Source organism: Accipiter gentilis, chromosome 1 (assembly GCF_929443795.1).
Source record: "Accipiter gentilis chromosome 1, bAccGen1.1, whole genome shotgun sequence".
In the NCBI taxonomy this organism is placed as follows: domain Eukaryota; kingdom Metazoa; phylum Chordata; class Aves; order Accipitriformes; family Accipitridae; genus Astur; species Astur gentilis.
Genome location: NC_064880.1, coordinates 43,067,663 through 43,090,153, shown reverse-complemented (window position 1 = coordinate 43,090,153; position 22,491 = coordinate 43,067,663). Strand labels below are relative to the sequence as shown.

Genomic DNA, 22,491 nt, shown 5'->3' with positions numbered 1-22,491 from the left:
ACTCCACAGAGTGCTTACAATTTCTGTAAGAAAACAAAACAAAAAAACCCCAAAACTTTCATCCTTTCATTGTGACTCTTTGGAAAGGTAGTTCTAGTTACATCTCCCCTAAAGAGGATGCTTGAATTTGTTGCTGTGAGAGCAACGCTATCCAGGTTTTCGCTGTTGTGTAAAACTCCAGCAGAAAATGAGTTACAGCTCCAGCTGCGCTCAGCTTCAGCAGCTTATTAAACTATAGACGTGCTGCAAACCTACTAACTATTCCCAAAATAACCTCACCTTGGCAACTAACGCTGCTAATTTCTCTAAGGAAATAACAGACCTATTTCTTCCTGCGCCAGCGGGCCCGCAGAGGGGCATTTCCAACCTGTTTTCAAAAGCGATCGAAAAGGTCGTTCACCACCGGGCGGGCACGGGCCAGCGCCGCGCATGAAGCCAAACTCCCCAGGCACTCGCCAGCCCCCTCGGTTCACGCTTCCGAGCCCGGCTCTGCGGGCCCCGGCCATGGCGCCCCTCAGGCCCGGGGCGGCGGGGACACAGGGCACCGACCCCGAACAGGGCCGCCGGCGGCGGCGCCCGCCCGCTCCTTCCCGCTCCTCTCCCGCTCCCGGCGCTGCGAGGCGGGCGAGCCAACGGCTGCGCAGAGCGCCCTGCCCGCCTCCAAGATGGCGGCGGCGGCGGGAGCGCCGGGGAGGTCCCGCCCCGCGGCCCCCCCGTACGCTAAGAGCGGGCGGAGGCCGCGGGAGCGCCGCAACATGGCGGCGTCTGGCAGCGGCGGTGGCGGCGGCAGCCGGGCGGATAACGGCTACGGCAGCCAGCAGTCGCGGCGGAGGAAGGGCCCGGGCGCCCTGGCCACGGCCTACCTCGTTATCTACAACGTGGTGATGACGGCGGGGTAAGGGCGGCGTGCGGGGGCCGCCGGGCGCGGCCGCTCGCGGCGGGTCTGCCCTGGCAGGGGCGCCTCGCCGGGGCTCCCCTCGGCGTCCCGCGGCCCGCTCGGCGTCCCGCCCGCCTCCCTCCCCGGGGCAGGGGCCGCCGCGCGGGGGAAACTTTCCCCTCACCGGCCGCCCTCCGCCTGCCCGGGCGGGGAGGGGAGGGGGACGCCGCCGCCGCCGCCTCTGCCTCTCACGGCCCCTCTGCCTGCGGCGGCGGTGGCGGGTCGGGCTCCCCCCACCCCACCCCCGGGCGCCGCGGGGCTCGGCGGAGCCCGTCCCGCCGTCGGAGGCGGCGCGCTCCGAGCGGCTCCGCTCGGACGGGCTGCAGCCGTGCGTGTGGGAGCACGCGTGTCCGTGCGTGTGCGGCCCCGGCGGGTGTCTCGGGGCCGGGAGAGGAGTTCCTCCGCGCCGCCCGGGGATCGGGCGGGTCACGCCCGTGGACGCCGTTCCCCGTGTTACCGGGTGCCTCGCGCTTTCGATAACGCTAAAGAACCCACCGCCGCGACCCGCCCTCCCCTGCTGCTCCCCATGCCGGAGAGGGCTCTCTTGTCCGCGCACGTAAAAAGCTGCTTTGCTCGCTTGCTCGTTTCTCGCCGTGGTGCGCCGCGCTATGGCGATAACCCGCGGCCGGTCGGGGCCGGGGGACGGGCTGTTTCCCCCCGGGGGCCCGGCACCGGCCGAGCCCCTCTGCGGCGCGTCCTCCGCCCCGCGCCCCTTGCAGAACGAATTAGGCGGGACAGCAGAAGCGCGTGTTCTCTGGGAGCTGCTGGGTTTTACAATTGACGCCTTAATTTGCTCCGCAACTGTTTTCTCACGCAGGCGATGGCGTAGATCGCCGTCCTCGCCTCGCCACCTCTGTGGTGTGCGCTCCAGCACTTTTTAGTAGAGAGGTGAACGTAAATGCAGGGAATTTATCTGTAGCTGTAGCTAAGAAGGCAAAGCTGTTATCCGTCAAAGCCCTGCGAGATTTCCCCGTAAAAGCTTCAGCTGCTACGTACTTCAGTTGAAGTTGAAAGCTGCCGCTTACAGCACGTGAAATCCTAGGCCTGCTTGATGCTCTGCTCTTGCCCTGTGTAGCAAAATGGAGACTTGGGCTGGTTGGTGTGTGCTCGGGTGTGTTCTTGGGCGCAGAAATAAAAATAGCGACAACTGGGGACTCTGAAATTAAGACAAAGGAGAGTTTTGTCTTCTTTTTGGTTGTTTGTTTTTTTGTGTTTTTTTTTTTTTTTTTTGTAAGAGGCTGTAGAGTCTTCCTGGAATCCAGATAAAAATAAAACCATCTTTTGAAAGATTGAGGCTATTTGGGTGGGAGGAGAAAAGAGCTTTTAAAATGGATCCCAAATGAGCCTGTGTCCCACTAGATAAATCTTGGCGGGTGAGGAGTCAAGCAAGCAGACTAGTCTTGCTATTTCTGGGGAATATTAGTATAGAATTAACATAGATACGATATATTGCAGTAAGGCAGTTGGGCGTGGTGGTTCTTGTCTTAGCTGGTGCTCTTTCAGCTTATAAGACCATTACACTTATGTGGAACAAAGGTAGCTGGGAGGGGAGAGCTCAGTTCTTCTAAGGTGCTCGTTACACCCATTACCCAATAGGCATGCTACCGTGAAACAGAACTGCTAAGCAGGTTTATGCTTCCATGTGATATTTGCAGGGTATTTCACTCAGGGGAATGATAATTACCTGCTGGTTTGATAAAAATGAATCTCTTGTTTCAGAAATGCTCAATTATGTGAGCAATACAACAGAGTACAGGCAGCCAGGAGGTCTCTTCAGTTTGGTTGTGGTGTCCCTGCAAGACGTTAGGGAGTTAACCTCTCTGAGCTCTTTTTAGAAGTAAAAGCGTTTGCCTGCTTGCTGAGCTGCTTGTATTTAATTCACTTACATTTATAAAAGATCTCAAAAACCTGAAAGAAATTGCGGTATAAATAGAAAGCTTCTTTAGAGGTCCTGAACTTTTTATCATGGTAGGGCAAGTTCCTAAGCATATGAAATTTCTATGTCCTCAGAAGAAAATAATCAAATCCAAGTGTTGGAAACTCAGAAATAAATAGCATAAATGTGTATTTAGCTTCCTGTTGTCACGTAAATCTTGATCATGATGTTACCTGTTTTCCTGATTTGTACCAAACTTCCTAGAAAATTCCAGTCTTGGGTGGGATGTGGTTTATGGTGCTTTAACATAAGTTGCTTTTTTCTGGGCTTGTTTGTGATTAGATGATTTCTGCATTTTGGAGAGCTACAGTAGGAGTCCTGTGATCAGGGTTCATATCTCTGTGTTGTCACTCACTGCCATTCTTTTGGGGTCAATTTTTGAGGTCTCTGACTGATAACTTGTCTTCAAATGGATGAGGATTTTGTGCTTCCCCTGGACACTGCTGAAATTTCACAGTATACAACATTGAGCTTAGGAAAAAACCCCCTCGATTAGTTACTTTCCTCTTTTTGAAAGACTTCATAATAAGGTAGTTTTTCAGGAGCTGGTTGGCAGAAGCCCAGTTGTTCATATGGGACGATTGATACACAGCGGGTGGCAGTAATTAGTTACTGTCCCTGTGTCAGAGTGCTCAGACTTAGTTTCTCAGACAACACTGCCTTGGAAAAGGAATTGTGAAGAGAAAACACCAAAAATTTACAGGTGCCCACCGATGAAGTGATGCTGTAAAAACGCATGGGATTTAAAAAAAAATTCTTTTAAGTGGGTTTTTTGGTTTTGCTTTACAAAAAGGTGGCTTTTAAACTGAAGTACACAACAGCTTTGTTGTGCAGTAAACAGGTAGTAGTGTAAATGTCTTGAGATCATAGTTGCCTTGGCTATTAGCTTTATTTAAAATGGATCAAGTAACAATTGAAAAATCTCAGCATAATTACTGTATTTACTTTGCATTTATTTTGACTTAGCTAAAGAAAACATACTGATTCTAAAAATAATAGAGATAATTTCTAATTTTATACTGTAGGCAATGTAGTATATGCATTCCTAGTAATACAATGGATTTTGCAAGAGCAAAACAGTAGAAAAAGTATACACACCTGTAGATCCCTAAATGAAGCTGCGTACACCTACCATTTGTGTACACTTACCATATGTTTGGGGCCTTTTCTTTCAGAAAAGGGACCAACATGATGCAACAGGGAATAACTAGTCCTGGAGTTGGTTCTCCGCTGTACTTGCTCAGGTTTCTTGACCATGGTTCAAAGTGTTAAGCTGTAGAAAGCATTGCATCTTTCTTCTCTTGCATTCAGTCAAACTGTTACTTTCCTGTCACAGCGTGAAGTCATGTAGTTATGCCTGACCTGGCATAGGAAGCTCATTCTGGAGGCATAGATGCAGCGTAGAAATTATTTCCTAAAAGCTGCGGTTGACTGAAATCGCTGAGTAATGGGGGATGGGAAGGGAGGGCATGCTGTGTTAGACTTGCGTGTAAATGTTTGATAAGCTGCTTTAAAATGTGATTATGTTTCTTATTTTTAGTCAAGTGCCGTAACTGACTAGTACCTCTGCGTAGAAGTAGCTGGTGGTGGTATATACAATGAATTTCAAAAGGATTTCACTCAAGAAGGTAGATCTTAATGTAATAGCTTTTGAATTTGCAAGGGTTTGTGTGTTACCAGTGTTGAGCAAAGAGTATTCTGGGTTATGAGTTTCATTGTCCACATCTTCAGTGGCTGGTTATTGAGAGTCAAAGTACACTTCTCCCTTTTCAGGTGCATTTGCTGCATAGCTTTGCTGTATTTTCTTGCATAAATGATGCAGAACCTCAGTATACTTTGCATAAGAAAACACCTTTTTATAATTTGTAAGACAAATAATGGGAATTAAACTAAGGATCTGAGCATGAAGCTTGCTTATCAAGTCTGAGCAACTGAAAGGAAAAAAATTGTGTGTATGCAGTATTCATTTTCCTTAGTTTGGATTAATCAAAGAGTGTAAGAGTCTAGCTAAAAGTTTACATGCATGGCAGTGGTAATTTAATAAAACGTAACTCCAGCTGGTACTTTAGGTGGACTTCAGTATCTAGGTCAGAGAAAGCTAGAAAAACTAACTTACAGCTTAGCTTCCATATGACAGTCGTGCCTTTTGCTGCCCTTTTAAACTTCTCACCATGTTTCTTTTTCCATTGATCTTCCTCACTTTCACCTACTCCTAATTCCATTTTCTCTAGTCATAGAGGGTGAAGAACTATTTAAGAATCATAGAAGCAGGACAGAGGTACCGGTACTAAAAGCTTCAACACAAACTAGGTACAGCTTTTAATTTTGTACAGGTTAATACTTTGTTCTATATTAAATGCTTTTTGAAGGACAGTAAATGGAATGGAAAGTAAAGTCTTTCTGGAGTCAGTGATCTGGCAGGGAGAGTGGAGATGAGCAAGGGGCTGGAGCTCCTCTGGGAGCCATGTGCTTCACCAAACGCTCAGTTAATGTGAGAACAGTTCGCAGGCACAACCAAGAACTGGTATCTTGTGCAACCTGAGAAATGCTCGGTTCAGCAAAGTTTCCCAACAAACACAGAAGATTAGGAAAAATAGAGGAACTTGACAGATAGGAACAGGACGGTGTCAACCTGCTCTGATTTACTGTTCTAAAAAAGAAGCAGTCAGTGTTGCAAGGGAGAGTCATTAATACTACAGCGCTTACTGGTTTATTCTACAGTGAAGTCCAAGTAAGAAATCGGATTCTTTCTTTGTAAACAGCAATTACTGGCAAATGTTTGTCTTTTGGTTTCACAAGGCAGCTTTAACTGAAATAACTTGTGACTACTGCAAGAAGGGGAGGGCTTGTTTCTCATTCCCCATTTCTCTTCCCTACTCCTACTGCTTTTCTTTGATGCTCATCTTCTGAGGAGTCCAGGCAGAAATGAAATAGCTTTTTTTCAGTCATACAAACGATGTTGTTACAAACACAAATTTGGATGCCAGAGTTGTGTATTATTGAAAAATCTGAACTTCACAGTGTATTTCAAACAATTATTACATTTGGGACAATATTTGTATATGCTTTATAATACCTAATGTGGTACTTATAAGAACCTAATATGCTGTAAATTAAAGGAATTTCTTCATCTTCCCTATTACAAAACCACAGCTGCAGGTTTTTTTTCTGAAGAGTGAAAAGCTGTTGCATAGTTAGGGGACTTTCTACGTGTCTACACACACTTCCACTGAGGTGCATTATTGTTAGCAGAGAAACTTGGTGACTGTTAGCACAAGCTTTGTAACAGCACTTCTGGGTTTGGAGCAAGGTGGAGGTAAAGTAGTTTGGCGTTAGGAGTAGCTGAGGGCAAGACAGCCAGGATGAATGTGTCAATGAAAAGTTTGTGAGCTGCTGGTAAGGATTCCCACTTTTTGTTTTCCAACCCCTTCTTCCCATGTTTCCAAGCAATTGGAAACTAAAGTTAACTGCAGATGCTCATTTCAAATGAAAAAGTGTTTGACCAGGGTGTACCCACCTTAGTTTTGAGGCTTGTCCTAGACCTCACTGAAGAATTTCTGACATTGTGGGCAAACACCGACTCTGGACAGCTCTGGTAGTGAAAGAACGACCAAGATTGGAGGAAGAATTTTTAGGATTGCTTCCCAGATTACCTGAGGGGAAAATCAGCAGGGTTAATAGGTCACATTGTTTGTAGTATAGTTGCAGTTATATAGGCACTACTTAGATAGGCCTAGATGTGTTTGTTGCTTTAAAAGGAAAGCTGGGACAGGAATGGCCATTGCTGCCTGCAAGGCTTTAGCAGGCTCAGTTTTCTTGCAGTTACTTACCCATAACTGTTTCTCATAAAATACATGCTAGCAATTAAGCTGAATGGTCTGTCATAAAGTCTAAGGGCTTACTTTGAACTGAAACATTAAAATCAGTGCCTTCTCAATCTTAATTGTTCATCATACTTCTTTAAGTTATGGTATGGTAAGAGATGTTTGACTAGCAGTAAATGTTTTTCTGCTTAAACTAAAGAAAATGTGATGCCAGTCTTATTAAAAATGTCATTAATACCTTCCATAACTAAATTAAATACAGTTCACTGAAAAATAAACTTAGACATTAAAGATATTGGTATCATGTTGGTGCCAAAAAATGTTTAAAAAATGCATAATCTTTAACTTTGATAAATTTGCAGAGAATCCAAATATTTGATGTTTTCAGTGTTGCAGTGGGTAGGCAAAAAGTTAATATCTTTCAGGACAGTTATATGCCTGTTGCTTTCTCAGATAAGGTATTAAGGATTTCTTTGTATTTATGCTCTGCTTAATGTCTCCTTATCTTAGACTTTTTTCTCTCTTTCAGGTGGCTTGTTATTGCAGTTGGTCTAGTTCGAGCATACCTGGCTAAAGGTAGCTACCATAGCCTTTACTATTCAATAGAAAAGCCCCTGAAATTCTTCCAAACTGGAGCTTTGCTTGAGGTAGGTGTAGTCTTCTTCCCTAGCATTACTAATATTTGCATGAGTGTTTTGTTTAGGAGAATCAAGGCAGCCTTTGTTGAACAGTGCTTTCTAGGTACCTCGTTTTTCATTAGCATTTATAGAGTGATTTGAAAATAAACCGAAGAAATATGCCTCACACAAATGCTGGACTTTTTCTTTTAGCAAGTGGTGAGGGAGCTTACTGTCTGCTATTTAGCTTGGGCAGCAGAGCTAAATATTAAACTTAATCTTTGAAATACAAATATTGAATCTTAAGCTCTTGTGATAGAACCAAACGTGTTTCTGAACTGCTTCATTTGAAATGTTAGTGATTTTATTTTTTTTCTTTTTGTTCTAGATTCTGCACTGTGCATTTGGTAAGCTTGCAAATTTTCAGTTTTATTATTTTTATAGAAGACTGCAGTTTTACCAATATATTAGTGTGAAAAATGTTATGGTCTATGAATTGCCAGATTTAATTCTTGCATAACTCACTACTTTCTGCTTGAAGTACATTCCAATTTTTTACTAAATAATTTGACAAGTTAAACCCCAAAAAGGAAAATAGTGTAACAGGTTTTCAATTACTTGACATTTTATTTTTATCTAGATCCTTCCAGTCCTACAAATCTTAGAGCAGTTTATAAATGTTTTATAGGAGATCATTACTCTCCATCTCTACACCCTATAATCTTCTGTACCAAGCTGTCTTTCCTCCAAAAGAGTTTTTCTATCTGGAAGTAATTTAAAGTCCAATAAAAATAACATTTGAAGCACTAGAACTTTGCCCACATCCATAGAGCATAGATACACCTTGTAAAATTAGCAAGGGGTAACCATTCTTTATCCCAGATTTGGCTGTGCTTTAATGGAACTGTTTGGGAGAGTACAAATTACTGACTCAGCAATTCTTGTTAGCCACTACTGTGAGGCTTGTTCGTTAGCTTGGTAGCAGGAACTCAGCTGTGTCTATGTGGCTTGGGATCAGTAGCAGTGTCGTGGTTCAGTCAACCTGAAGAGCCTAATGTCCGAGTGACAGGATTGCATCTTGTCAGGTTTGTTAGTCGTCGTGAGTAGTGAACAGTTTGGCCTCAGCATTTGGATGTTTTGTTCATAGAATAGGTGATGTGTGGCAATCTCTGCAAGATCAAAGCCAATTTGCTATAAAAGGGAGCAGTGCATGTCTGCACATCTTTGCTTAACTCTGATTTTTCTAAACAATCCAGTCTTCAAAAAGAGACAGTCATGTTCAAGTAGTTGGTTTTGTGTTTGAGCTTCTATCTGAATGTTTGCTAGCTACTTTTTTGAAGAGCAAGATGGTATTAAGGTTCCTTAAGTGGCAGCTACAAACCTGCTATTTTTCAGGTATCGTACAAACAATCTACGTACTGGAGGGTGTATTGGATTGTAGGTTCATATTGAATTCCTGTGCAAAGGATGTATATGTTTTTTTAATAACCAAATATGGTAGTTGGAAAACTTAAAATCATATACATAAATTTGTCGGCAGAGGGCAGTCTAATACTGTGTTTGATGAAGTAGTTCTGACCTTCCTGAATAATTCAGTAACTCTGAAAACATTATCTTATAAAGGGCAGTTTGTAGGCTGTGCACAGATCATCCCAAGAAATGAATGATCATATACTCCTCAAATTAATGTAAAGGCTTCTCAGAGTAACCTGTATGTATCATATAGTTGCCTGTGCTGTGAAGGCAGTCCTTCCAATACTGTTTTATTTTACTAAATCTCAATTACCATTTTTTACCAGAATAAACCATACCTACTTCTCATGTCAAAAATTAATAATAAAATATGAAATTTTTGAAGTCGTCTTTAACAAGTGGCAAGAAGGATGAGTTAAATCTCAAAACACTGGGCAAAAAAACTTGCAGATAAAACGCTATTTTACCATCCTAAATCTATAATGCTCTACTGTTTTCTTAAGCTAAACCTGTGTGCAGATGCCAATGTTTATTGGTATTAAATCTAAAAAAGTGTACAAAATTTAATTGGATTTTTCTCCTTACGCTTTAGAGTATATGTCCACAGAAATCAGTGAATAGCAGGAGAGAGTCCTGTGTTTCACCTTCCAGGCTGGTGCAGAAGAGCAAACAAGATAATTGTAGCGGCCTGTCTGTGTGCAAAGCTAATAATCCTGGCTCAGCTGATTTGAGGTGTGGATCCACTTAGCCCATGTTCTCCTAGGTTGCAGGATTTAATATTAGTGAAGAGAGCCATTAGTGGAACGTTGTAACATTTTATACCATAATTCTATCTTTCTGCTTTCCCTTACAAAAGTTTTTTATAAAAACACCTACTTATTTTATTATAACTGCCCATGCATTATTTTTTTCTCAATGGCAGCATTTGTCACCTAAATAAAGTGAAGGGGTTTTGCACAGCTGGATACACTGCTGCTGTCTGCTGTAGTCCTACTGACTCTGGTAGAAGTTTCTATGCAAGGAGAAACAGGAAATTAGCAGCTCTATAACTAGAGCTGTAATTCTCTGTCAATAGGGGAGCTTATCTGTGACAGATGGCTGTGTGTATCAGCATAACTTTTCTCTCCACATCTTTTCAGTGGAATCTGAAATGTTAGCATCTGTGAGGCAAGTTCTTCAAAATATGAAGATGGATAGGGGAATGTCTCTATCAAGTATGGTTGAGAACAGAACTTTGGCATGTGGCAAAGATCTAAAAAATGAAGGAGGAGAGCTCTGCATGAAGAGAGGAGGTAACATGTAGCCCAGGGACCAAGAGTTGAGACTGAAGGGCAGGCAAATGGAAGGTGAACATGTAATTCCTTGACTTGTGTATCAGATGGAACCCAAGTGTATGAACGGCATTGATAGCATGGAAGAGCTTCTGCCTGGAGGAGCTTGGTCTGGAAAGAGGTGATAGGAGACACGAAAATGTAAAAGCAATAGTAGTACAGAGAGTTTGTGAAGGGAATGGAGAAAAGCAAGAAGGCTTTGGTGAGTACAGACCCAGGCTACAGAATCACTACAGTACCAGCCTGCCTACCATTGTGGTGCTTACTGATAACCCTCTGGCAAGCCAAAGGCAGCACTGGTTGCCTTTGCTTTAGCCTGCTTAGTTAGGAGGGACACGAGGGCTCCACCTGTAAGCTATGTGTACAGCCTGTTCTCAGTCAGGAACTCCCTGGGAGAGAGGAAGCACTTGTTGGGAGTTAGAGGATTTCCTGCTGGAGGTGGGAGGCTTAGTCCTGGGGATCTGGAAAAGGTCTGGGCATGGCTTACTTGCTGCTTGGTTCTGGACCTGAGCCCTCTGTCAAGCACTGCTCTAGCATGTGCAGTATTGTATAAGTGGTGACAGATGTTTTTGAAAATACCAAGTTTAAAATTGACTGTCGGGTACCTTTTCAGAGCAATGAGTAAATAAGTAGAGGGAAGTAAAGTTTACATAAATCGTAGCTGGTGAGTCACTTTTTTTGATCTCCTGTTTTTGGCATAGATTGGCATTGTCTTGGCTATAATGAAAAACCTTGTTTGTCTCACTAGTGAGATAATCTTAGATGGTTCCTGCACAGTCTTTTTGGCTTATTTATAGATTCCTTTGCAAGAACATTAGGTTATCTTGCTTAGGAAAGGATGATCTAAATTGTATAAAAGAAAAGGTCTGTTATATCATAGGAGTGAGAGTTTAATGAGTACAGATTGTGGGGATTTTTAGCACCCCCTTTTGTGTTGTCTGAGTAACAGACAACAATTCTGACCCGAGGTTTGACAACAGAAATTAGATTATGAACAATATGTGATAAAACTGAAGAGCACTGTGTGTGTAGGATTTTTCCCTCTTTTTACACTGAAAGAAGACTAACATAACGGTGGTGTGACTGAAAATAATTCTGATTAAACTTGCTTTTGGCTTTTCTTATTCTTTCTTCCTCTTTGGTCTTTACATCTTTCTGAGGCTGTTGTGTTGCTTGCTGTGATTTGCATTAGTTTTAGAAGCACTTTTTACTGTATTTTAGGAGGTGCAACTGCTGTTGCATTTGTCTTCATCATGCTATTGGAAGAAAAGAAAACTTTGTGCTGTGAACTTTAGAAGTTTTGTGTAATCTTGCAGTCTAAAACCATTCCTGTGCTTTCAGGCCTGGGTGTGTAGGATCCTTTTAGTGGTAGTTTAATCAGCACCTCAGAACTTGCTTAGAATAACCAGTGAAATCTGCTTCCTTGAGAAAATCTTGAAATTGTTTCTGTACCTACCAATGCATCAGCTATTTCTTGGGTTTTGTTTTGTTTTTTAAAAAAGTTGTATTCCCAGGAAGGAATTATAAACTTCCATCTAGCCCATGTTCTGATAGATACAGTGTTTCTTCAAAGTAGTTATACTTTTTACTTGCTGTTTTGGGGAATATACTGTGCAAAAAATCTTTATTGTTTTTACTTTTTAAATCACAGTAATGAAGAGTATCTTCGATATTTTAATCAAACAAGGTTTATTTGAAAGACTGTATCCCAAAAGCTATTTGATTAAAGTTATTTCATCTTATTCAGCTGTTTTGTATGTTAAGGAATGCTGTGATTGCAACAAGACCAATTACTTTTATTTCCATTTTGATGCATAAAGTCTTGTCAGGGGATTGCATTGCATTAGGCTGTATAAACACACTACAGGACAGACTTCGTACTCTCAAATTAAAAAAATGAAATGCTTTTCTTCCAAAAATTTCAAATAACTGGACTTTGGCTTAGCTGTGTTTTACTTCCCCCACCTCCCACCCCGATAGTCAGGAATATTTACTAATTGCAAAATATCTTCCAGGCATTGTTCCCTCTTCTGTTGTTCTGACTGCTTTCCAAGTGATGTCAAGGGTTTTCCTGACGTGGGCAGTAACACATAGTGTAAAAGAGGTAAGTTAAGCTACAAAACAGATAGAAAACCTAATGATCCAGGCCGAGAAGCGAGTGTTGATTGCTGTCTTATTTTCCTTAAAATGACTTCTGTTTGTTTATGCAAATTTCTGTGGATCAAAAGAAATAAAAATAAATCTGATGTCATCTTTTCTTGACAATCAAATAGACTGAGGTCTGATTCTCTCGCTGTAAGACATCTAGCTCCTGAATACGTTTTGCAGTCCTTACTTTAATGTTAAAGAGGTTCCAGTGTGTAATATGGAACCTGGAAATTGGGACAGCATTCTAGTGTTGATCTCACTAGTGCCATAATTAATAGCAAAATCTCCTCACTGCCCCCCTCTTTCATACACAATTTGCTTTCTTTACCATGGCATGTGGAAGCTCCCCCTCAACTGTTTGTGCACAGCAATGCCTGGATGTTCTCTGTTATCACTCTCCAGTATAATCTTCCCTCTGTCCTTCACTCATTTTCCTTACATTCAAGTGTAGGTGGGTTTGGGGCCTGTGTGTGTTTTTTTCTCATTGCTTACCACACCAGATATTGCTGTATTTTATATAAATCTCTGCGGAATCTTTTGGAAGCAGTCTTATTTGAAAATTATTCCTGATAGCTATTTTAAAATCTGAACATGCTTTAATTGATACAGATCATGCTGACTGACTCTTTCATGTCATCTGAATGCCTTGTAGTAGCCCAGATATGCCACATCTGTGCTGTTACTTTAGCCAACCAATCTTACTGGTTTTCTTCTCATTAAAGAAAGAAATTAGTCTTGATGCCAGTGTCAGCATGGCTGCCTGAAATAAGTCATCTAGTGTTGTTATATGCATAAGATCTTTTGTGACTTGACATGGAGAATGTCTTAAGGAGCTTGTTTCATTACCAAGTCTTCAGGGAAGCTGCTTTCTCTTCCTTACTCCAAACCTGTTATCAGAGCGTCCATCCACATGTAGAGTAACATAAGTCACTGTAGTTCTTAGTAATTAACAGCCCTGTCTGATATTATGATGCTTGTTCATGTGGAGCCTTAGTTTCATGCTACTTAAAGTGGAAGAATATTTTTTTCTCAATAAACTAAAAATCTTGTAAATACTTATCTACTGATGGATTTCACTTTTTGGGGAAAATAAATGTACTCCAGTCTCTGTTAATTTGCTGGAGATAAATACTAGATTTTGAACAACAACAACAAAAAAAGCCGTAATCCCAAGACATTAGCTTTTAGATAAATATAGAAGATATTTTTAAAGAAAAATGCCTGTAGTTTTGTGTTTTACCTGTATAATGTTGAGGTACCTGGTGTTTCATAAAGAACAGTGATAATCTGTTTTTATGAATTGCCTCCTGGTTTTGAAGTAACCCAAATGTTAAAAGGTTGGAATGGATGGATTAGAATTATTCCATGTGTTGTCTATTAGACATCAAAGGGAAGTCTGTAAAATGATTGTGGGTTAGGTTTTTTGAAACTTATGCCCACATTCTCACCAGAGAAAAACAGCAAAATGGGAGAAAATGAGCAACAAATTCATCATAACATTCAGTTTTTAACAAGGGTTTTTTAACAAGTATTCTTTCAACAATATTGCATGCAGGTTTTTTCTTCACATTTGTGTGGTCTTTTGGTTAAAGTCTTGCAAGAGACTCTATCGTGTGTTACTTTTTTTAATGTCTTAGAAAGTGGGCATAAGAATGGTAAGGATGAGGAATCCTGTGGTGAGTTTTTTCACCTGTGACTTAGAGCAAATAAATCAAATGAAGAGGCTGTATTCTGACCCCTCCCCTTCCCCCCAGCCAGAGAGCATGCAGCCTCACCTGGGGAGATGTACTGAAAGTGTCACGAGTGTTCTACTTTTTCTAAAGGGCTGTCTGCACAAGTGAGCTCCATGGTGAAGTCCAGGATTAAATTCTCACACAGCTTTATGGAACTTGTAAGCTATGCAGTTGCATGATGAGGTTCTTGTAAAATAAAATGCAGTTTTCCTCTTTAACTTTTTGAGTGAGACTTGTTCAGTATCTTGCTTTTCCAGACTGTTTTCATATATAATATAGTTAAAAGAAGAAACATCTGTATTGCATCCCTCCTTTCTGTCAGAATACACTTCTAGATATGTGATGTGATTTGAAGCATGCTTCTTGCCACTAACATGTTTGTGCTTTTTGTTGAATTTAGTGCTGATGTGTTGTTAAATTCAATTTGAAAGTATTTATAATAAATGTTAAAGCATGGCAAATGTTAAAGCACTGCACACTTTGGGTAGCAATGAGATTCCGTTTACCTCCACCATATGACTGTCTGTTAGCTTAGTAGAGGAGGGCCTGGCATGTAATAGAGTACTTGTAATCATTTTGTCATTACATCAGAAAGAAGTAAGTTTGGTGAATTTTACCATTTCTCCTACAAAGGAGGGAAGAGAATGAGCAGACTGGTGTGAAGGACTTCAAGAAAGTAGGCATAGGAGAACAGAAGGTGCCCTTTGGTTCAAAGTTGTCTTTTTGAATTTGTATAAACAATGAGATCGTCTGGTGACGTCATGGTAGGCCTTCGTAGAGTTCTGTTTCAATAGATAATTCTGCACCCAGTTCTGTTGTGTAATTAAAAAATGGTGTCAGCAGTGATTTAATGCTTATCCACTGGGGTTCAGTTACAGATAAGTTGCAGATAAATATGGTTTAGAAGAACCTTTCTAGAACACACAGTTGAAAGGGGTGATGTGAAGATGGCATGTACAGAATATTGAGCTGGTAATTAAGACTGTAGTATCAGCAGGGGTGAATTGGCATCTTCCATCAGTAGTAAAGCATACTTAAAGAGGGAAGACCATCTTAATTTATGATATCTAAGACTGAGTTGTAGTAAAAGAAGTCCATGCTGGAAAGTTCAGAACTCTAAATGGGTGAGTGCAGTTGAAAAGCTTAATTCATCACTGCTTTACATCTATGTAAAATTTGAGTAATACTGTATAACACAAATGTCTGTCAGGCCCGTTGTGCCTACTATGAAGCTTCCTTTTTTTTCTCTCTCTCTCTCTTTTTTTTTTTTTTAATGTACCAGAGAACCAGCGCTCTGGAGGGAGACGTGCTGTTTCATCATTACAGTTGCATAGTGCTGCTGGTTTTAATCTTCTGCACTGGATTTCTTAATTAGGTGTTCAGCTGAAATTTTCTGCAAATAATTTGTCAAACTATTACTCTTAACATGGAGAAATCCTAGAGAATTTTCCTTTCCATGCACAAGCGGAACAGGAAAAACCTCTCAAGCTTTATTTTGTCAATTCCCAATTCTTATCTTTGCAACTTAAAAGGCTATGGATTCTCTTACATTTTAACAAACATTGTCTGCTATTCATAGTATGGAAGATAAGCTAAAATATATTCAGGACCCTCCTTGATCATAAATCGGTTTGAAACACATGCCAAAAAATCATGCCTGCGGTATGATTGGCTCTTATTAAGGCAGTTGGACAAATAAGTTGTAAATAAAGTCTAAAATGTGCTTTGACTTTGTCTAACACCTCCTTCAAAGACTGGCATGAGAAGGAAGTACAGGAAGAGAAACAGAGTTCTGAGGGCAACATTGGGCTTAGTGGTTTACTAGGAGTCTGCTCTTTATTGGCTGTGCTATCCCCCTTATCCTCAACTTGGAAGAGGAATGATACAAATGCATCGTTATCAGTGCCTAAATGAGTAAGACTCGAGAGACTGTTTTGTAAATCAGTTCCTGGGGGTTTGATAATGTGCATCTCAGACTTCTTTATTTGAAGTATTGAAAAATTGTCAGTCCTCGGAGAGATGTTCTAATAGTGACAGACTTCTGACAGGTCTGTTAGTGTGTGAGAAACATACTTTTTAATGATGAGCTGTGTAGTGTAGTTAAAATACGGTGATAAAATGCACAGGAGCCTTCTTTTCCTTACTGCACAGAATGGAACTATTTGAAAACTGTATAGGTCACTCTAGTATGAAAACTACCACCAATTTCCAGTATTCTTTCTTTATTAAATAGGGACACAAGCTATAAAGGCACAATCATTGATTCTTTAAGTGACCTTATCGGGGGGTGTGTGTGTGTGTGTGTTTTATAAAGGTATGAACTGTTTTAATAACTTCTAAACACAGTTCTAATGTTAAAGTAGATGGGAAAGGCTCGACCTGTGAAGGCAGTGTTACAGAAGTCCTGTGATAGAACTGCCAGATTTCTACTTCTGCATGTATCATTCACTGTTAGCTTCACAGTTTCTTGTCCTTGCTCATGTCCTTGGGTCCTACTTCAAGCTACAAATTTTTATTTGTTGGTTTTACTGATTTCCATAGGTAGGGAAAGAAGTGGGGTTTCAAAATACAGGTTGAAGTCTGTGACTCATAGGTTTAGGTGAACTCACGAAGCTGCTACTCCCAATTTGAACAGAAGATGCAGCTCTGGAGTGCTTGTGAAGCATGTTGCTCCTTGGGAACAGCATCATCTGTGAAGTGCTGTTAACTTTTCTAGGTTGGGAGCCAAGTCTTGCTTACAAAGAGACCCCAAACAGGACTAGCATCCTCTATCAATGTAAAAATAGATTTGATCTCTTCTCTGAAAATCTTCAAATAAATTTTGGATTTTGTTCTTTTGTGGTGTTGTAAAGGAGATTAATATATAAGCAAATTATCAGAGTTACATGTAGAAAAAGGACAAGGTGCATTTGCTGCAAAATGCAATGAAAGTGACTTGAAATGCTATATGCAGCAGAATATAGATTAACAGCAGCTCTACATTCCAGGATATCCCAAGATTTCTGTATAAATCTTTCTGGGTTTTGTAGTCTGTAACAGAAAGCTTTTTACGGGTAATCTTCCTGAGTGTTTTTACACACAAATATAGTATCAGTCCCCTCCTATTAAAAGGTTTCTGATTGCCCATACATTTTCTTGTTCCTTTTTCATTTGTACATGTACTTTGCCCAAGATGAATAGTGTACCACCCACACCTACTGACTTCCCTTTTTTCAAGAGTTGGAGGAAAAAAGAAAATGTGGGCCCCTGTGGTTGAGCTCTTTTTGTTCCCGTGGCCCACTGAATTTGGGCTTAAGATACTCGCATAGCTGAATTCTGTTGAAGGGAAGGGAAGGAATGGGAGGGCTGCATAAAAATCGTGCTTGTGCTCTCACAAGTTTGATGTGCAGGTATGCGACCCCATCTACTACTTCATCACTGTTATTCCATCTGAAACTTAAACCTCATAATTATGGTCCCAAATCTAATGAATCTAATAATTCATTTAAAAATACATGCTTTTGAAGATTAACCTTCAAAATATGAAGGGAGTAAAAGCTGGTTCAGTGATGTGTGTGTCTGAAATAAAAGCTTTAAGAGGTGTAAAGCAGTGAAACATAACAATGCCATGAGTGTGACATTAGAGGAACTATGCTGGATGCAATAAGCAGAAAAAGGAGCAAAGAACAGTGAAGTAGGTAGTTGTCAAACTTGCCTGAGGTGAGACAATCTGAGCTTCTGTGTCTTCTCTCCTCCCAGCCTGTGTGTTGGTGTTTGCTGTTTTGCTACTGCTCAAAATTAGGACCCAGTTTCTCATCTGTAGAGAGAGAAAAACAGTGCTTCTACTCAGAACGGACTAGGATCATAATATAAATTCTAAACCAGATATAAAGTGTTAGACTAATGTGTTAGCATCCTTCCTGCTTGCTGCACTAGGAAGCAATCACAGGACTAAAATAGAAGCTGGTACTATATAGGAATGGAAGAGTTATGAGTTGTTCTCAGCATTTCAGCGTTTTCTTGTATTGATTTACCTTGCACAGAATGGGAGATCTTAAGTTATCTGATAACCAAGCAGAGCTATTCTTAAGCAGCTAGGAAAAATATGGAGCATGATAAGAACGGGGTTTTACTGTTGTTATTAATGTTGCTTTTAAGCGCATTCTTGGAGACCGTTTTCTAAAATGATGCAGTAAAGTAACCTGTGGGAATTGATTTCTTTGAGGTTTTCTTGTGTCTGGTGAGTTACTAGTAACACTTAAATTCACGCTGAGCTTTTTTTCTTTCTTACAGGTACAAACTGAAGATAGTGTCCTGTTGTTTGTGGTGGCCTGGACAATCACTGAGATAATCCGTTATTCTTTTTATACTTTTAGCTTGTTAAACCATCTCCCTTATCTCATCAAATGGGCCAGGTAGGTGGCATAATAGAAATCATAGCCTTAAAGCACTTATTTGACAGGGATATTTATATTGTAAAATACTTGCAGTACAAAAAATTAGATTCCACCTTGAGGTAATTGCCCTGTTTGTGAATGTGACTCCCTAGCTTCTTTCCATCAGATTTCTGGGTTAAAAAAATCTATTGCATTGTAAGCTGAAAAAGTAGTTTATCAGAACTCAGTGCCATTTACAAAGTGATTGTGTTTGTCAGAAACTGACATTTAACAGTAAGGGGTAACAGAGTATGTGGAGGGGTGGAGGAGAATAGTTTTAAGGATAGTTTTTAGACTCTTAAAGGTAGTATTTAAATAATTCAAACTGATTGCCGATTTGAATACTTATCTTGCAATAATGTTCATACCTTGCTATGCTCTAATCAACTAAGAGCTAAGGGAAATAAAGACTGAGTTGAGAATTTAAAATTTGAATATCCATAGTAGCATTTAACAAATACTTTGTCAGAGTTTGTCATAACTTTTAATCCTTTCTGTAAATGTTTTGTTCTAGGTACACTTTGTTTATAATATTGTATCCAATGGGAGTCTCAGGTGAATTACTCACAATATATGCTGCATTACCCTTCGTCAGGCAGTCTGGCTTGTATTCCATTAGTTTACCTAACAAGTACAATTTTTCTTTTGACTACTATACATTCCTGATCCTGGTTATGATCTCTTACATTCCAAGTAAGTATGAGTTTGGGTTTTTTATATTAAAAGCTGTAACAGGAAAAGCTAATAATTGTGGGATTAATGCACCTATAACTAACTAATTTTGCAAAATTTATTTTGAAGATTATCTAAAGAAAAAAGTTGGAGTTAAAACTGCAGGGATTGCTTCTACTAACACCTGCAAAACAGTAATACATGGGGTTTTGTCTCACAATTGGAATACCAAATAACTGTGGTACTTCCTGGCAAATGTTGACATCTTCATATATTCCCCCCCCCCCCCCCCCCCCTTACAGACTTTTAGGAGAACAAAGTTCAAAACAGCTTCTTAAAATTCAGTTCTTTACCAAGCATAAGAACACTGCTTTTACATTGGTGGGTAGGGAACCATTTCTGTTGAGTTAACTTCAATTGACATAATCTCTGGTTGATGTTTCTATAAATGGAATGAAGATTTGGCTTTGCTGGTTTGAAATGGGAAATAGAAACACGGAAGCCTTTAGCAAATTTAAATGTGCAGATAAAGTCTAACATGCAGAATAATGTAGTGATGATGTTGCTGCTGTTAGCTATTTCTGTAGCTGTCTTTATATGAACCTTGTTGTTTGTGCAGAATGGTAAAGCATATTCAAAGATATAAATTTCAGTAGTGTGCCTGTCTCTATAACAAGCACACTCTCAGTGAACCATCTTGACATCAAGGTTCATAAGTTTTTTCCAGCTGTTCTTAAAAAAAGCCTCCCTTTTCATGCATTTTTTTTCTACTTATCCCCCTCCTCCAAAAATTGTGATGTTACTAACTCCAAGCAGCCAAATTAGTATCTTTTGTTTTAGTCAAAATAACCATGAGTATTAATTACTTCTTGTGCAGTAGCTAGATCGTAGGGGACAGGCCATGTGGGAGAGAACCCACATTGTACCCAAGTAACAATTTTAGCCCCCTTTCTCCATTAACATTGCTGTCTCTTAAATGAGCTATTTTCTGTGATCCATTAGCATTTGCTGGATGTGTAACTTGAATTTTTAAATAACTTTAAATTTTTTTAAATTATTTTTTTAATTATTATTGAGAATTGGTATTTAACTCTGAGAACCAACTGTTTGGACTCATGCAGTCTTAGGTGCCTTTTTATGTGAAGGTGTTCCTGACATATTCCTGAAATACAAGAAAAACAATGTTAATTTCAGTCATTGGTTACACCATAGTTCAGTTATTTGTTCATAAAAGCTACCTATGCAGGAGTTATGCCTTCTGAACCCACTGAAGATCTTGGAAATTTTGTGAATGTTCATATCACAAGGAAAGCAAACTTTGAAAACTGTTGTTAAAAATTGAGGGTTTTATGTTCTTCGTAGTTGCATCTTACCATTTACCTCACTTTAAGTCTCTAATTTAGTACTTGTCTGTCAAAATTGACATCTTGCTAGAAAAGATGTTGTTAAATTCTTTGCATGTAATGAATCCCCATTATGTAAACTTCTAATGGAGAAACCACGTGGGTCTGTATTCTGTTATGTCTCTGGACAGCTGTATTCACTCCTTAACACTGGTGGAATGAATCAGGATAGGGAAGAAACAGGAGTGAAATACAGGGTAAAGAAAGCCAAAAGAAAAAATGTTGACCTGCAAAAAAAAAAAACTTAGTACACAAATTAAATAGACTTTGTCCTATGTTTATGATGAACAGTTTGCATGTGTAACATACAATTTAGGCTGATGCTGACCTAGATTAATTTTCATATGGTTCACAAAGGTTCAGTGTCTCATGGCAATTTTAGCTTTTGCTGTTTATGTATGTTTTCCATCCCCTGCTTTGTTGTTCTGCAAACATACTGTGTAACGTCTTAGAAATAGGAGGAGAAAAAGCTTTGCATGGAGGATAGAGAGAAGAGGTGAAAGAGGCAGCAGTTTGTATAAAGTTCTTTAGATCCTGAAAAAGTGACACTAGAATTACAAGGAATGAAACAAATCTGGAAATGGCATTCTTTCAGAAGGACTTTTTCCTCCATGCAGTGTAGTTTCTTTCTATCATGTGTGCAGTTCAGGAAGCTTGTCATCCTGCTTGTACATGCAGAGTTAAATAAAGCATTTTGCATTTAAATACAAATGTGTTTGCTCTAGGAAAAAAAATAGTACCTGAAGCCTAAGGACAATATCACTTATTCTCTTGAAAGAATAAAATGCAATAGATGACTTGAGCAGAAAGCGAATAAGCATGTTTTCTTTTAATAGAGAATTGGTGACCTTGAGCATGTGACTGTGCATCTTACATTGACGTGTAAGCCTCACTTTATATTTTCTTTACTTAAGTCTGTTTTCTCTTCAGTCTTTCCTCAGCTGTATTTTCATATGCTACATCAGAGGCGAAAGGTACTTTCCCACACTGAAGAACACAAGAAGTCGGAGTAATTCCAACTCTTTTTCAGAACTTTTCAAACATCAAAATGCTGCAGATTTTCAATACCCAGCACATTTATAAAGAATATACCAAGATAAAATAAGTCAGAGGTAAAAGACCAATAACTTAGCAAGAATAACCAATAAATCTGATTTCATGGAAATTCCACAATGTAAAACATTGAAATAATTTTCAGCTTGCAGTGCTTCAGAAAACTTTTAAACTTTATATGGCTTGGCAGTTAGCCTTTTCCTTTTTCTTAAATGATGTGCTAAATGGTTTTCATTTATTACTAAATGCCTGAAGGTTGCAGTATGAGTGATGAAGTTGTACCCACTAAATGCTTGAATTGGGGTTATGTTACTGATACGTCTTTTTTTTTAAGTGCTTGACTGCATGCCAGAAACTGTATGTATTGCTGTGAAAGCAAACAATATGCTCTGGAATACTTTAGGATTTTGTCAGAGACTCCAGTGGAGAATGTAATCCAGGCAAAGTGTTTGAATTGAGAAAGGTAGGTTGTGTATTTAAAAGGTTATGGGAACAAAAACAGGAAACCAATTATGGGAAATTAGGGGAATGTGGTTCTTCAGGAATTTAAGCAGTAAGGTGTCTGACCAGAGTCTGTTCTCTGAAGATCTTGTTTAAGCTGATTACTCAAATGCTAATGTTAATTCAGAGGCTGTAATGCTTATCTGAAACATTAAAACTCCTCTAAGTACTGCATCCTGGATACTTTTTTAAACATAAAAAAAATAATATGAACTGTAATATTTCTAGTGATATGAGTAATGAATCTAAACAATATGAGGAGGCAGGTCACCCAGAAACAGGTGCAGTTCTCCCTTTTTTACTTTAAACGATCATCTCTAATCACTGTCCACCATCTCAGTGGTACTCATCTTTCAGTATTGAGGACTATTTGGTCTACTGTGGAATCATTTGAGGGCCTTGTTCCTCAACCCAACTTTTTTCAAGTGACTAATGTGTGTCACTCTGG

At 39.9% G+C, this 22,491-nt stretch overlaps 1 protein-coding gene across 3 annotated transcripts; it reads left to right on the top strand.

The window, feature by feature from the left end:
* The first annotated feature begins 705 nt into the window (after window positions 1-705).
* On the top strand, window positions 706-22,212 carry HACD2 (3-hydroxyacyl-CoA dehydratase 2). Of its 3 annotated transcripts, none has more exons than XM_049804082.1 (7): window positions 706-895; window positions 7,227-7,344; window positions 7,703-7,721; window positions 12,134-12,222; window positions 18,272-18,393; window positions 18,929-19,107; window positions 21,420-22,212. In XM_049804082.1, exons 1-7 carry the CDS (start codon window positions 756-758, stop codon window positions 21,500-21,502), a joined length of 750 nt encoding a protein of 249 aa, XP_049660039.1. In that variant the 5' UTR covers window positions 706-755; the 3' UTR covers window positions 21,503-22,212. The 3 variants fall into 3 exon arrangements, with proteins under 3 accessions (XP_049660039.1, XP_049660040.1, XP_049660041.1); XM_049804083.1 differs by lacking the exon at window positions 706-895 and adding an exon at window positions 3,808-4,501; XM_049804084.1 differs by lacking the exons at window positions 706-895; window positions 7,227-7,344; window positions 7,703-7,721 and adding an exon at window positions 9,173-9,519.
* The last annotated feature ends 279 nt before the right edge of the window (window positions 22,213-22,491 follow it).

What these genes read in the sequence shown, in the direction of transcription:
- HACD2 (XM_049804082.1), top strand. Translation starts at nt 756, where the DNA reads ATGGCGGCGTCTGGCAGCGGCGGTGGCGGCGGCAGCCGGGCGGATAAC. An exon ending in TAACACATAGTGTAAAAGAG is followed by an intron (nt 12,223 to 18,271) that starts GTAAGTTAAGCT and finishes TCTTTCTTACAG; the next exon opens with GTACAAACTGAAGATAGTGT. An exon ending in TATGATCTCTTACATTCCAA is followed by an intron (nt 19,108 to 21,419) that starts GTAAGTATGAGT and finishes TTTTCTCTTCAG; the next exon opens with TCTTTCCTCAGCTGTATTTT.